This window comes from Cyprinodon variegatus, unplaced genomic scaffold, assembly GCF_000732505.1.
Source record: "Cyprinodon variegatus isolate N-32 unplaced genomic scaffold, C_variegatus-1.0 Scaffold431, whole genome shotgun sequence".
Lineage (NCBI taxonomy): Eukaryota > Metazoa > Chordata > Actinopteri > Cyprinodontiformes > Cyprinodontidae > Cyprinodon > Cyprinodon variegatus.
The window spans coordinates 516,870-530,209 of record NW_015150884.1 but is presented as its reverse complement, the minus strand read 5'-3'; the positions used below and the strand labels follow the sequence as shown (position 1 = coordinate 530,209).

At 37.6% G+C, this 13,340-nt stretch overlaps 1 protein-coding gene across 1 annotated transcript in view; it reads left to right on the top strand.

Annotated features, from left to right (window-relative positions):
* Positions 1-11,481, top strand: part of cacng3 (calcium channel, voltage-dependent, gamma subunit 3) — a 34,104-nt gene extending 22,623 nt beyond the window's left edge. The window contains exons 2-4 of the mRNA XM_015388665.1: positions 1,631-1,714; positions 5,008-5,148; positions 9,406-11,481. Coding sequence (XP_015244151.1) covers positions 1,631-1,714; positions 5,008-5,148; positions 9,406-9,917 — 737 coding nt within the window. The 3' untranslated portion in view covers positions 9,918-11,481. The remainder of the gene's footprint in view (positions 1-1,630; positions 1,715-5,007; positions 5,149-9,405) is intronic.
* The last annotated feature ends 1,859 nt before the right edge of the window (positions 11,482-13,340 follow it).

Sequence of the window (13,340 nt, the reverse complement as noted above, 5' to 3'; positions counted from 1 at the left end):
GGCCATTTTGGCACATTTATCCATAAATGTCACCAAACTGTGCCAAATATGTTTTTTACATCAATACTGGGGGTTTGGTAAAATTACGGGGTCATGTAGCAGCTGGACCCGCCGGTGGGTCCGTAGGGTTCAAGGGGTTAAACCCTTAACTTAATATTTTGTTGCAAAACCTTTTGAATCAATCACTGCAATCAAATGATCCTTGTAGATAGAGGTTCTGCTTCTTTCAGCAAGTATTTCGAGCAAGTGGCTCCAGTTGTTTCAGCGTTTAAGGGTGCCTAATCCAGATGTTTTAGTTCCTTCCAAAGATGCTCAATAGAATTCAGGTAAGGGCTAATACATAGAATCATAGTCAAATGTTATCCTCTTAGTCATTCCTTTGTGTTTTTAGCCATGTGTTTTAGGACCAAGCTTTCTGACAATGAGCAGCATATTTCTCTCTAGAATCCCTTGACAGTCTTGAGATGTCATTGTACAATTTAGAGATTCAAGACAACTTTGTAGGAGATTAGGCAAAGAAGCCCCAGAACATTAAATAGCTTCCCCCACGTTTCATAGTAGGGTCAGTGTTCTGTTTTGATAAGATTCATTTTTCCATCTGTGAACATAGAGCTGATGAGTTTTGGTAAAAAGTTCATTTTCTTTCTCATCCGTCAAAAAGGTATTCTCCAAGAACCTTTGTGGTTTATTATAATGTAGTTTGGCAAATTCCAGTCTGACCTTTTAGGATTTATTTTCAACAATAATGTCATTGCTGACCATCTCCTATTAAGTGCACTTTGGTTAAAACAAGGGTGGCCAATGAGATCTGACATTGAGGTTGCTGTAGCACCTTTAACCTCTTTAAAAGTTTTTATGGGCTCTTTTGTTGCCATCCATGTTATCCGTCTCTTTGATTTGTCATCTGTTTTCCTCCAGCTGCCCTGTCCAGGGAGGTTGGCTCCACTTCCATGGATCTTACATTTCTGAATAATATGTGCAACTGTAGTTGGGAAGGGTCTTATAGCTTTAACATTCTTGTCTATGATTTTCTCTCTAATCTTCTGACACAACTCTTTCATTCTATTCCTTTGGTCCATGTTGAGTGTGGTACACACCACCTCACCAAACAGCACAGTGACTACATGTAGTCCTACATACAGGCCCACATACTGATTACGAGCTTGTTGGCACCTGTGATGCATATTAATGGAAACACCTTGATTTAAAGTGTCCCTTTTGTCACATTATATTCAGTCTTTTGCCCAGGCCTAGTTCACAAATGTATTCTTTAGAACTGTTTCTTACTATGTTTATTAGTTCTGTTGAAGCATGGTTGAAAAATTATTTCTGAATTTCATTTGTTATTTTTCATAGAATTTTTATTTATCATTTATTTTCTCAGATTTAAGTTTCCTCTGGGTTTATTTCATGAAATGAGGGGTACTAACAACATTGTCCACATGTGTAGATACCTGATAGTAAGAAAGTCATCTGCTTTGCTGTAAGCATAATAATTGACACCTGATACACTTTTCAAATCTTGTGTTTGTGGTTGCATTCGTAGAAACCATTGGAAAAAACAGCTTTATTAAAACAAAAGTGGGGATTTAAACTGTTGTGTTTTGTTCCTGTTTTTTTTTTTCTGCAGGGACATTCAGAGGTGTATGTAAGAAGATTGATCACTTTCCAGAGGATGCTGACTATGAAGCGGATGCTGCTGAATACCTCCTACGTGAGTGATCATTCCTACTTTTACCGGGCTAGAAAAGTACCATGAAATATTAGTTCTAGTTTCCACAAACCTTCCTCGATGTTACCGTCCAGCTTAAGTTTTACAGTGAAATGTTATTTAAGTTTAACAAGTTCCTAAGAAATCAAATGAATCATTATTTCCGGGTGTCCAAGATTGAATATCAATACAACTGCTTTCTTTTAAAAACAGATCAAAGGGTGAGAAAATTAAGGAAACAAACTTGTGACTTCTGACCTACATTATGAACACGTACATATGCACTGAACTGAGAAAACAGGAACCCTAAAGAACTGTTTACACTCTGTTATGTTCAATATAACCCATTTTGCTGCAGTACAGTACTTGTCTCTTGCTAAAAGAAGCCATCTTTTCCCACCCATTCTATTGCATTAAGACTACTACTTTATTTGAATATTATTGACCATTGTATCCAGACAGTGTGATGAACATATCATGAACCTCTTTGTCAGAATCGTCTCCCAAGGCATACAGACAAAGAGAAGTAGCAGGCATCCATCATGGGTCCACCGTTGTTCGACCTAAAATGCTTCCATTTGGATCTTTTATAGCCACAAACAACCTAGCCTTTCACTGCGATACAGATGATAAATACACATTGAGCTCTTTAAACCTTAACTTTGTGCGTGTTCTGTTTTTAAAATATCTCATTTCTCAATCTAAAGCAGCTGTAAAGAAGCTTGGGGTCATCTTTGACAGCAGTTTGAGTTTTGACAAGCAACCTTACTGTTTGATTTGGGATAGCTTTTATTAACTACGTATTTTTACAAAGGTTAAACTGTTTATAAATTGATTTGGTCTCGTGCAAAGTATTTTCATATTTTTAGGTTCGAGAATTAACAATTGCAACACACTATGTCGATGTCTCCTAGTTGTCAATCATGTGTTTTTGGTAGGTTCAAAGGGCTGCTGCTCACTTTTTGATCCCGCACATCATCCAAGTCTTCTTTTTCTAGTCAGTGGCTTCCCATTTCTTTTAGAATTGATTTTAAATTGTTGTCTTGTGTTATTAAAGCCCTTACGGCTCTTGCGCTTCAATACTTAACTGAGCTATTGTGCATTTGAAACTCAACATGGGCCTTTAGGTAAATAAACCAGCTCTAGTAAGAAGACTCTAGGTGCAAATGCTGGGGTTTTTGGACCTCTTCAGTCTCTGGGCCCAGGCGCTGGAACAAATTATACTTCTCATGTCACTTTTGACTTTATGGGTTTTAAGGGCAGGCTTAAACCCGTTTATTCTACCTGTCATATTTTTACTTTATTCAGTTTGTACTTGTTTTTTTTTTTGTTTGCTTTCCTTCATTCTGTTTTCTTTCATGTTGATTTTATGCACAGCACTTAGGTCGCCTTGTGTCTTCTTAGGGGCTATTTTAATAAAGTTGATTGATTAAAAAAATCTAACACCAAAACAGTTTAGGACAAACTCTGCATCTGTGATCTGCTGCACCTGTTTGTCTTCTGAGGGTCCAATGAACCTTTTAAGGACGATATGGCATCATGACCCCTATTATCTATGGGGACTTTAAAAAAAACCCTCTAAAAGTAAGCAAAGCTTTGGACGTTCTAGCAGAATGGTATTTTTTTTTCAACATATGACCTAAATCCCACCTTCTTATCCCTGGACCTAAACCTTTTCTGTAACTCCTTGATGGCATCAAGATAAACAGTACCAGAATCAAACGGCATTGCTCAGTAAATCTAGTTATTTGATACAGTTTTGTTGAAGCAGAAAGGTGTTTTAGGACATCTGCACCCCACGAATGCAGTTTTTAGAGCTGATTTTAAAAAGATTGTGCTGCCTGTTTGTATCTTTTCAATTTTTTTATAACCTTAGTCTAAAAACTCAGCTGCTGCTCTTGTTTTTCTTTTCTTCCATTTCTGTATATTACAACATTATAGACAGCCTAAGGAAAAGAATGTATTGCTTGACTTTTACATTTATATTTGTAAAATGATGCACATTTAACAGAGGAGACAGTCAAACTTAGCCCCTGCTCAATCTTTTTCCCAATCTAGCCTATTTGGAGATTCTCCATCTCTATTTCTTTTTTTATTAGATGTATAACTTTTAGTAGAGTAGAGTTCCAGCCTTTAAAGATGACTTCCAGGGTCTATGTAATAATGTGTAAGCATGCGGTGTGTTTTACAGATTTTCTGGCAGTATGAAATAGCAAAAAGCATCAAAAGAAAAGAGAAAAAAAAGGATTCAGTTAGAGTCTTGTTTTTGATGCTCCACTGAGCAAAGAGCAACAACCCCCTTAGGCAGCCAATTAGCAATCAGGAATCAGATTGTATTAGCCAATAAGAAGCAGGGACCTAGTGACCAGCATTTTGTACAGCCTAGGGTTGTGGGCCAAATGGGCGGGGCTTGTTTGCTGTTTTTTTGGGTTGATTATTTAGTAGTAATGTTTAAAATAATCATAAAAACATTATACTGACTTAAAAGCAATACGCTTAAAAGGCATTTTTTTATAATTAGAAATGAGATGCAGTAAAATTATATGCATGTATAAAATAAACCACACAGTTGATTCCTACATAACTGCAGGCAGCCTTCACTGTTTGATCGCATTGAGTGCACATATGGGCCGCTATTTTCACCCCTGCTGCAGCCTCTCTTTCACATTCATCTTCTCTGTTGTTCATTATTTCAGTGTGCATATGTCAGTGTGACTCTCCATCTGTCTTAGTTTTTGGCCATCTTTTCCTTCCCCATCCATCTCTCCCTCTATCTTTCTCTCTAGTTGTGAGGCCCCTGAATGCTTCAACATGTTCTGGATTCAGGTTCAGTCAGGCGTGCATTCCACATACAGCAACATGTGTGTGTTGAGTGCATGCTGTAAGTGGTGCAGTTTCAGTTGAAACTGCACCACTTACAGCTATCATGGGTGGTATATTAGATCTTTAGAGGTAAAAAATGGAACAGAGGTTTAAAGATTGCACATATAGATTCTTATGTCTGAAATTTAAAAAATTCATGTGAGGGGAAAACACAGGATAGTCAAAAAAGGAGGTAAAAGTTACCATACAGAGACGCCTTCAAAACCATTACATAATAGCCACCTGAGACAAAAATAGTGATGAGAAATTCTGTAGCTTAGATATAATGTAATGTGTGTACAATACAGATGTTAAACCCCAACATATTAACTTTAGTCTTATTTCTGATGTGAAATCCTCATAAAACATCAAAGTAAATAATATAAAGTGAAATATGTGTGAGTCAAATCTTCTTGTTTCCTGTGTGCATGCAGGTGCCGTCAGAGCCTCCAGTATCTTCCCCATCATGAGTGTTGGTCTGTTGTTTCTGGGGGGGCTCTGTGTGGCTGCCAGTGAGTTTTACCGGAGCCGACACAATGTCATCCTCAGTGCAGGAATCTTCTTCGTATCTGCAGGTTAGTCATCACCGTGCATCTACCTCTGTTTGTGAAAGTCAGAGTCCTCTCTCCCTTTTCAGAGCAGGAGTGTGTGGTAATTACCTGTCATCTGTGCCTCGATGTAAAGGGAAAAAAGCAGAAAAGCCTCGTTAAAGAACACTTAAAGCAGCTCTACCTCAATGTTTAACAGTGATTTAATTTATGCTTGTTATCCTTTATGTTACCCTTTTAACAGGTCATTTCACAATTTCCTATTTTTAATTTATTATTTGGTTTAATAAATAAGCCATGTACATAAAAACATTAAAGTCTGAGAGTTAAGAATGAACTGCACCAGAGTTTTTGCTTCTTAGCTAATTTACATCTGCAGGTTAAGCAAGAAAGGAAAAACTGAGATAATTAGGATGTTATTACGGGAAAAATTATGAAAGATCCTCTAAGATAATTTCTGCCAACCAGAATCCAACGTATATAAAAAAGTACATGACATGCAAAAAGATTCTTTCATATAAAAAAAAGGCAACGCAAGTTTATTTGTTTTCAGTACAAAGACACTTTAAAATGCTTTACATTAACTAAACAATAAAATAGAAGGAAAAAAAAGCAAGTAGGGAAAGCACATGTTTAACTTAAACAGTCACAGGTAGTTCTAAACAAATGTGTTTTTATTTTGATTTAAAACCGATTTTTTTTTTTGTTTATGTGTTCAGAAATCCAGAAAACTAATCCTTTGAGTGACGCATTGAGTAGATTTTAGGATTTTAAAATTGTTAAATAATTTTTTATATGCTTTCAATATCAGATAGTTTTGGACTAATCTGATCGTTGCATGATGTTATCAAAGATGAAAACCTTTGACACAACTGCAGATACTAGCATGGAGACATTTAGCATGGACCTAAACTGACAAGTCAGATAAGTATAGCTCTAATCAAGGGAACACAGCAGAAATCTGTTGTAAACCTGACATAATGCAGAGAGTTCAGGTGATGAAGTATCTGTTGAGGAAGAAATCCTGTTGTTTTCCTTAAGCATTACAGTGAACGTAGCAGAAATGTGGAGGAATGTCTGTGTAGATGCTCAAAATACTATTTTTGGTGGAGTGGAACTTTCATTGTCATCCACAATGAAAATGATAGTGGCAGCACCATGCTTTGCGGATGCTTTGCATTAATAGCAACAGGGAAACTTGTTGAAAAGAAGACAGAGCAATTTTGAACAAGTTCACCTTCCCGCAGGACAATATCAGTAAACATTTGGCAGTAGCTTCAATAGAATGGTATATAAAAAAGATAATTTCTTTCATATCCAGATCTAAGTCATATTCAGAATCCAGTCAAAAATGTACGAGTTAATGTTCCAGGAAACCTTTATCTATTCCAGTGCCTTACAGTTGATTTATAAAGATGAATGGGCAACGACATACTACAATAAAGGTAATGGTTTTTTAAATATAACTTCATTTTTAGCATGACATAATATTTTGATTACAGTGAAAGCTCAAAATCAGACCAACTAAGGAATTTTTGAACATCGATGGCTTCAATTTTTTGATTTAAAAAAAAATAAACCCTCCCGAACCTTCTGTATATTTCTCATGATTATTTAGAATAAAAAGATCTAGACATTAAAGGGATATTGTGTAAGAATTACTGTCATCTAGCAGTAAAATGGGGGTATTTTTCCAAATGAACACTGAACCCTCAAACACACATTGTGGCAACGCTCGCCGCCATGTGTGGTAGAGTGGTCTCTACAAGCTGGCATTTACTGTGACAGAGAGCCAACGTTCACCGTGACTTTGAGCTACTAAAGCTACATCAATACTATACAATGTTGGTGTATTTACAGGATCTACTGTTATGAAATCTAATTAAAGCGAATGGGAAAAGTTAGCTTTTCGCTAATTTAGGCAGTACAGTTCACTTACTAGCTAAAGAGAAACACTGTGACTTCAGCGTCCCTTTTAAAATCTTTTTCATTACGGTAGTTCCTTCCACCTGAAGAAGGTCTGTTTTATGTTTATCCTCTTTTTTTTAAATATATATGTCACGGTTTTTATGTTTTTTTATTTCTCTTTCTGTCTTTCTTGTGGATGGTGAAACCGTTTCTTATGCTGTTGCTGCAAATTCATCGTCCTGCTTTGTGCTACAAATTTCAGTTGTGGGGTTGGCTTAGCGTCTCCAAATGATCTCCACCGCCACTCCTCAATCACACTGAACTAGGGGAAAGGTCTGCGCAATAGTACTATTCTATCCCTCGCTTGCATTTGTACTTTCAAGATGACAGACTGTCATGGCGCTTCACAAACGGGTGACGCAGACATTCTGCTGCACCTCTCCAAAATTGTAGATGACCGCAGACAGTGCCGCAGACAGGAGGCCTATTTCCTGACCTGCTTGTTTTGTTTCTATGACCCCGATTGCAAAAAGTTAGACCTGCTAGAAGAGCGAGGTGTGCGAGAATGCTGGGAACCTTGGATGGATCCACATGGATCCCCCCTCTTTTAAGCCCTCATGTCCATCCATTGTCGCACAACCTTGCTCCCACTCCCTCATCGCCGCGGCCGTATCTAGACCCACAGCTAGTTTGTGATTGCCGCTCTTGCGTTGTGGCGTGGAATAACATAGCGCAGACCACGTTTCTATATTGGGCATAAATCAAAAATATCTGCAACAAACTCACTGCGACACACTGCTGCGGCAGTATAACCAGCCCTTTAAAGAAGGCCCTTAATGCTAATGCCTGCTTTGGGGATTGTGGCCTACTGTAGTTGTAAGGGCATTGCGCATGAAATCTTGATGGACTGCCACGAGACCATTAACCCCACATTGCTCACCGGGCGCCACGCAATGGCCACTGCTCCGGATGGGTTACATGCAGAGAGTTCATTTTGTTGCTCTGTACTTCTGACAGTATAATGAAAATAACAAAAATGCTGGAGAAGCTGTTTAAACTAATAGAAATGTTTTCACTTATGAAATCGTATTTGATTATTGTTGGAGGTAATAATTCACTAATATGAAGGCGTTTAAAAACATTGAAGTCATTGATTTCAAGCATTAGAAAAAATAAATTTTTACACAATGTCCCTTTAAAAGAATTAAGATATAAGTAAATAAGTATTAATAAACCAGATATCCATGCACAAATAATGAGATAAGCAAATGAAATACAAACAGATATACCATTATTCTAGATTAACACTTATTCCACTCTCCTACTAAAGAAATTAGGAAAGATGTTTTCTGGAAAAAAAATAGTCGTATTTCATTGATAAAAGATCTAACATTTGTCATCCCTATAGCTCAGGAGCCTTTACAACAAGGATTTTATTACCTGGTTTTGAAATCTATCACCTGCTTTAATCTGGGAGGGAAAAGGAATGAAAAACTTATTCATCACCAATTCCTAATCCATCACCTTTCAGGACCAGAACCTCCACCACTCTGTTCAACTTTGAAGGCTGTCTCTATTGGCCAGATTCTTCTCCAACAGTGATTTTTCTCCAAGGATCCCTCTTTTGTTTTTCCACTAAACCAGTTCAGAGCTTCACTGGTCTTTTGGTTAGCTTAGATTATTTTTGTTTCCACCAGTGTGAGCTCTAGCTCCGGAAAACTAGTGTCAACCTATAACCAGTTTGGTCCAATAGTAAGAGGCTGGACAATAGAGGTCTGAAGATAATCAAAACTTTAAGTTTTTTTTAACCTAACTTCTGATTCAGTTCTTTACCACTCCTCCTTATCTCTCTGTGCAAATGAAAGATCATCTGACCCAGGTTTTATATTAAAGGAAATTGCCAAAATGGTAGTTTTTAGGTGAAGCTGAGCTCAAGTTCAGAGGGCAGAAGGATATTATGCTTTTCACATAAATGTACAAATGCGAACTGCTATCCAAACAAAGAAATACTCTGTGAAGCTGAATACCAAAGGTTATGAACACTCACTCATAATGTGAACACAGCTCCTCTCACAGGGAGTTTCTGGTTCAGGAGAAAGGAGAGGTAACAAGATCAACCAATCAAAAGTGGAACTGGAGTAATGTGAAAATGATGTAATGTCAGACAGCAAATAAAAACCGGATTCGATTTTCTTTTTCCAATGGCAAATTTTTTAAGGAATAAAAGGATTCATATTAATCCAACTCTTGGTACATGTTATTATTGTTCAAAAGTGGCTTTGAAGCGTGCATATGCACTAGAGAATAGAAGGGGGTTGTCCGTCTCACATTTGACTCATCCTCCTATAATATATTTTTTCCATGTGTTTCTTCCAGGACTCAGTAACATCATTGGAATTATTGTTTACATCTCAGCCAATTCTGGAGACCCCGGTCAAAGCGACAGCAAGAAGTCCTACTCGTATGGCTGGTCCTTCTACTTCGGCGCCTTGTCCTTCATCATGGCTGAAATGGTAGGCGTGTTAGCGGTGCACATGTTTATCGAGAAGCACCGTAAGCTGCGCGCCAAGTCCCGCACTGAGCTCATAAAGAAGTCCGCATTCAGCCGCATTCCTTCCTACCGTTACCGATTCCGGCGCCGCTCAAGCATGCGTTCCTCCGAGGCTCCCAGCCGAGACACATCACCGCTGGGGAAGGGTGGCTACACTGGGCCGGCTGCCTCAGAGATGCCCATGTACACGCTGAACCCAAGAGAAGTGGGTAATGCAGGCAGCAAACCAGGTGGCGGCATGGGTGGGCTGCTCAACTCAGAGAGGGAGTTCCTCCAGAGCAGCACGCTAACTAAAGACTACAACAAGGACCCCAACCGCAGGACCACGCCAGTCTGAGGGAACCTGGCCGAAGATATCATCCCATCAGAGAATCTAATAGAGGGAGGAGGAGAGGAGAAACATACTGGATATCCAAGCAAACAAAGGGAATAGGAAGGGATATGGGGTCATGAAGGGGTTGGTTAATTTTGACTGTGAACTTTTAGCCTTTGAACTGTGAATCCTTTGCCCTCCGAGAGGTTCTCCAGGTGTATCGAATGGGTTTGGAGGGAGAAGTTGTTTTCAACTCCACGTATACCTGACATCCATAACCGCTTATAAATGACAGCAACTGTAATCTGGGTTCATAATTTTCATGTCATTAACTGACACATTTTTAAGGTGAACAACAGACTGACGTTGAGGTTACTGGTTTGGTGCAACTTCTCCTGAGAAAACGCAACCAATGTGAAATATAGGAGGAGACCAAAAAGAAGAGAAAATGTAATATGTTGTCTTTAGACCTCTCTCCTCTTGTGCTTTTGGGTAGAAATGGGGGTGTATTAATGAAGGGAACCAGTCACTTTCCAAATAGGGTAATTAAGGGGAGAAAGTTCAACTTATCATGAGGCTAAATTCAATGTTATTTTGGCTGCTTTCAGAAAACAAAAGGGAATATGTGGCATTATTGTTTATTTCTACATTTCTTTACTGGTTTCGTATCAACTGACCTCAAAGGGAACTGAAACTGAATTGGGCTGATTCCAAACCAGATTATTCAATGCTGGCTGCAGATCAGCTGTTGGAGGGCGAGTAGAAAAGCTAATGCTCAATCCATTGGTGCTTCCTCTCAACTGTGTTTTTCTGCCACTTCTTGATTTATTTTTTACCTAAAACTTCAAGACGACCAGACATCTGTCCGTTTGCCTTCACAAATCACCTTTTCGCCTTCCATGTTTTTCCCTGTAGCTCCATACTTCACCTCACTGACACCCTCTTTGCACATCCCCTCACCCTACCTTCCCTGTACTTAAAAACAGTAGATTTAGCTTCTGTCTTCCTTGTAGAGTAGTTAGGGGTTTTGGGTGTTATTATTTCAAGGTAAAGTGAGGGAAGGAGTCAGGTATAAGGGAGACCGCTGAGCTGTGAAATATACATTAAGGCAGTGCCAAAAAAAGCACTTAAATAACAAGAAATGGACTTTTTGTGTCTGCCCGCTACCTCTTGATAAACATATTTCAGACTAATTTAATGTGAAGTTGTTTCTGATTGCTCGGACAACTGTCCAAACTTAAACTGCTAAAGAGACTAAATGCTCCATTAGTTGAAGGAGGAGTCCCTCCAAAGGGGGGGTTCTTATCGGTAAAGTGCTTGGCATTATTTAAAAGGCTTTTAAATGTAACTATTTGAATTTGCAGCAGCATAATCCCATTTTGCAAGTTTTATAAAAAGCCAACTTTTATTTTGAATATATTTACTTATTGGGAAATGATCCTAATGGCTCAGTTATTGGTATTTAACTAGTAATTTTTTTAAGTTGATCAGAGTTCCTAAGAACTTCTCCGGAACTTTTTTGTGTAGTGATGATATAACACAATTGTCTGTTTTTTTTATTTTTTTTATTTAAACTACTAAACTCTGGGCTAAATTAGGACCCTAAAGTTTATGCCAGGGATGAGGAGGAAAAAGCACCTCATGGCGAATTTTACAGATATTGGAAGACCAGTGATGCTATGGGGCCCCTTTTCTCTCAAAAAACCTGCTTAACATGTTAGCTTATTTATTTCTATGAACTTATACACTGCAAAAATGTTCTCAAAATGAGTGAAAATTTCTTTAAAATAGTGTATTTACCCTTAATTTTACTAAGAAAATCAGATGATCTGCCAATGGAATGAGCATTTTTCCCTTAAAATAAGATAATTAGAGAATATTCACTTGAAATACGAGACTGCAATAGTTTTTTTCTTATTTTAAACGTAAATTGTCTTATTTCATTGGCAAAGTGGAAGCTCAATTCAAGAAAAAAAAAATGCACTCATTTTAAGCAAAAATGACTCTCTTGGATTGTACTTTTTTGCAGTGTAGAAACACTAGGACATGTTCAATAAAATATCTGGCCATCTTACAGTAAAACATACCTTCTGTTAGAAAAATTAATCCTAAACATTTTTGTTCCCACTAAATAAATGTGCTCAGAACAAAGGTTGGATTTTTTTCTCCATTTTTCAACGTAAGGTTATGCTACTGCAGTTAAAAGATTGATTTATTTTATGATTTATAACATCTGTCCCACGGGTTTCCAAGTGGCTGATGGTGTAAAGACAGGTAGAAAGATGGAACCAAACGAAATCCATGATAACATACCAAAACATGCTGCATTCATTTCAAACCGTGGCCTCATGTGTAAACAGTAAAAACATTAGTAAAAGGATTTCAATTATTTCTAAATCACTCTCGGCATCTTACATACTATTTTTTTTTGGAAACTACTTTTTAAATCACTCCTGGGAACCTCTGGCAGGATTCCTAAATAGCTCTTACCAAATTGGACAATTTGATCATATAAAATATGAAAGCAGACGCCTGATTTCATCCAGGAGATATAAAAGAGCAGCTGTGCATGGATTGGTAATGTGGGCTGATCGACAGAAAAATGTGTCTGTAGCAGTGAGACTTAACCTAGTATTTAAAAAGGAATGAGACTTTATTGCCACTTAAACTTTTAGTATTTGCTGATTTTTCCATACCTTTTGTCCTAATAGAAAGTGTGAGAATAAAAAGAAGCCATAAATCAAAGTTGAAAGAATCTGGGAAGAGTAAAAGATTTGTGCAGATTCAGATTCAGCTCTGAGAATAAATATGACCCCTTTTAAAGATTTCTGGGGGATTTGTTTTCTAGCTTTATATCAGACAAGGATAACCTGAGTAAATACAAAACTTGAAGGTATTTATCCTATTACACATGGTGTAATTTTAGTTATAATAGCATCCAAACATGGCAGTGGTAGTATGATGATGCGGGGCTGTTTTTTTTTCATTTGATTTTTTGTTTGTTTTGGGGTTTTGTTACCCTTTCAGCACACCCTGGTCCTAATACTTAAATGACCTAGTCAAAGTTCAGACTTAAAGACACCTCGAAATGTTGTAGGATGATCTTAAACAGAATGTTTATTTCTTCAAATCCTCCAATGTCTCTGAGTTACACCAGTTCTGGAAAAGAAAACAGGTCTAACATCTCCAATACTCTTTGTCAGCTGTTAAAATCTCTTTTTGGGACCAAGGGTGGCACAAGCAGCTATGAGGTATAGGTGGCTATTAAATTTTACATTGGGACAGGATGATTTGTCAACACCTTTCAGTGTTTACTCAGGTTATCTTTGTCTATAAAATAAATCTTGTTCAAAATTTAAACATTAAAAGTGTGATTAAACAAAATCACTTAGGAGAAAAATACTTGTATTTACTACTAGAAATTCACAGCACTTTTTCTTTCCTTCT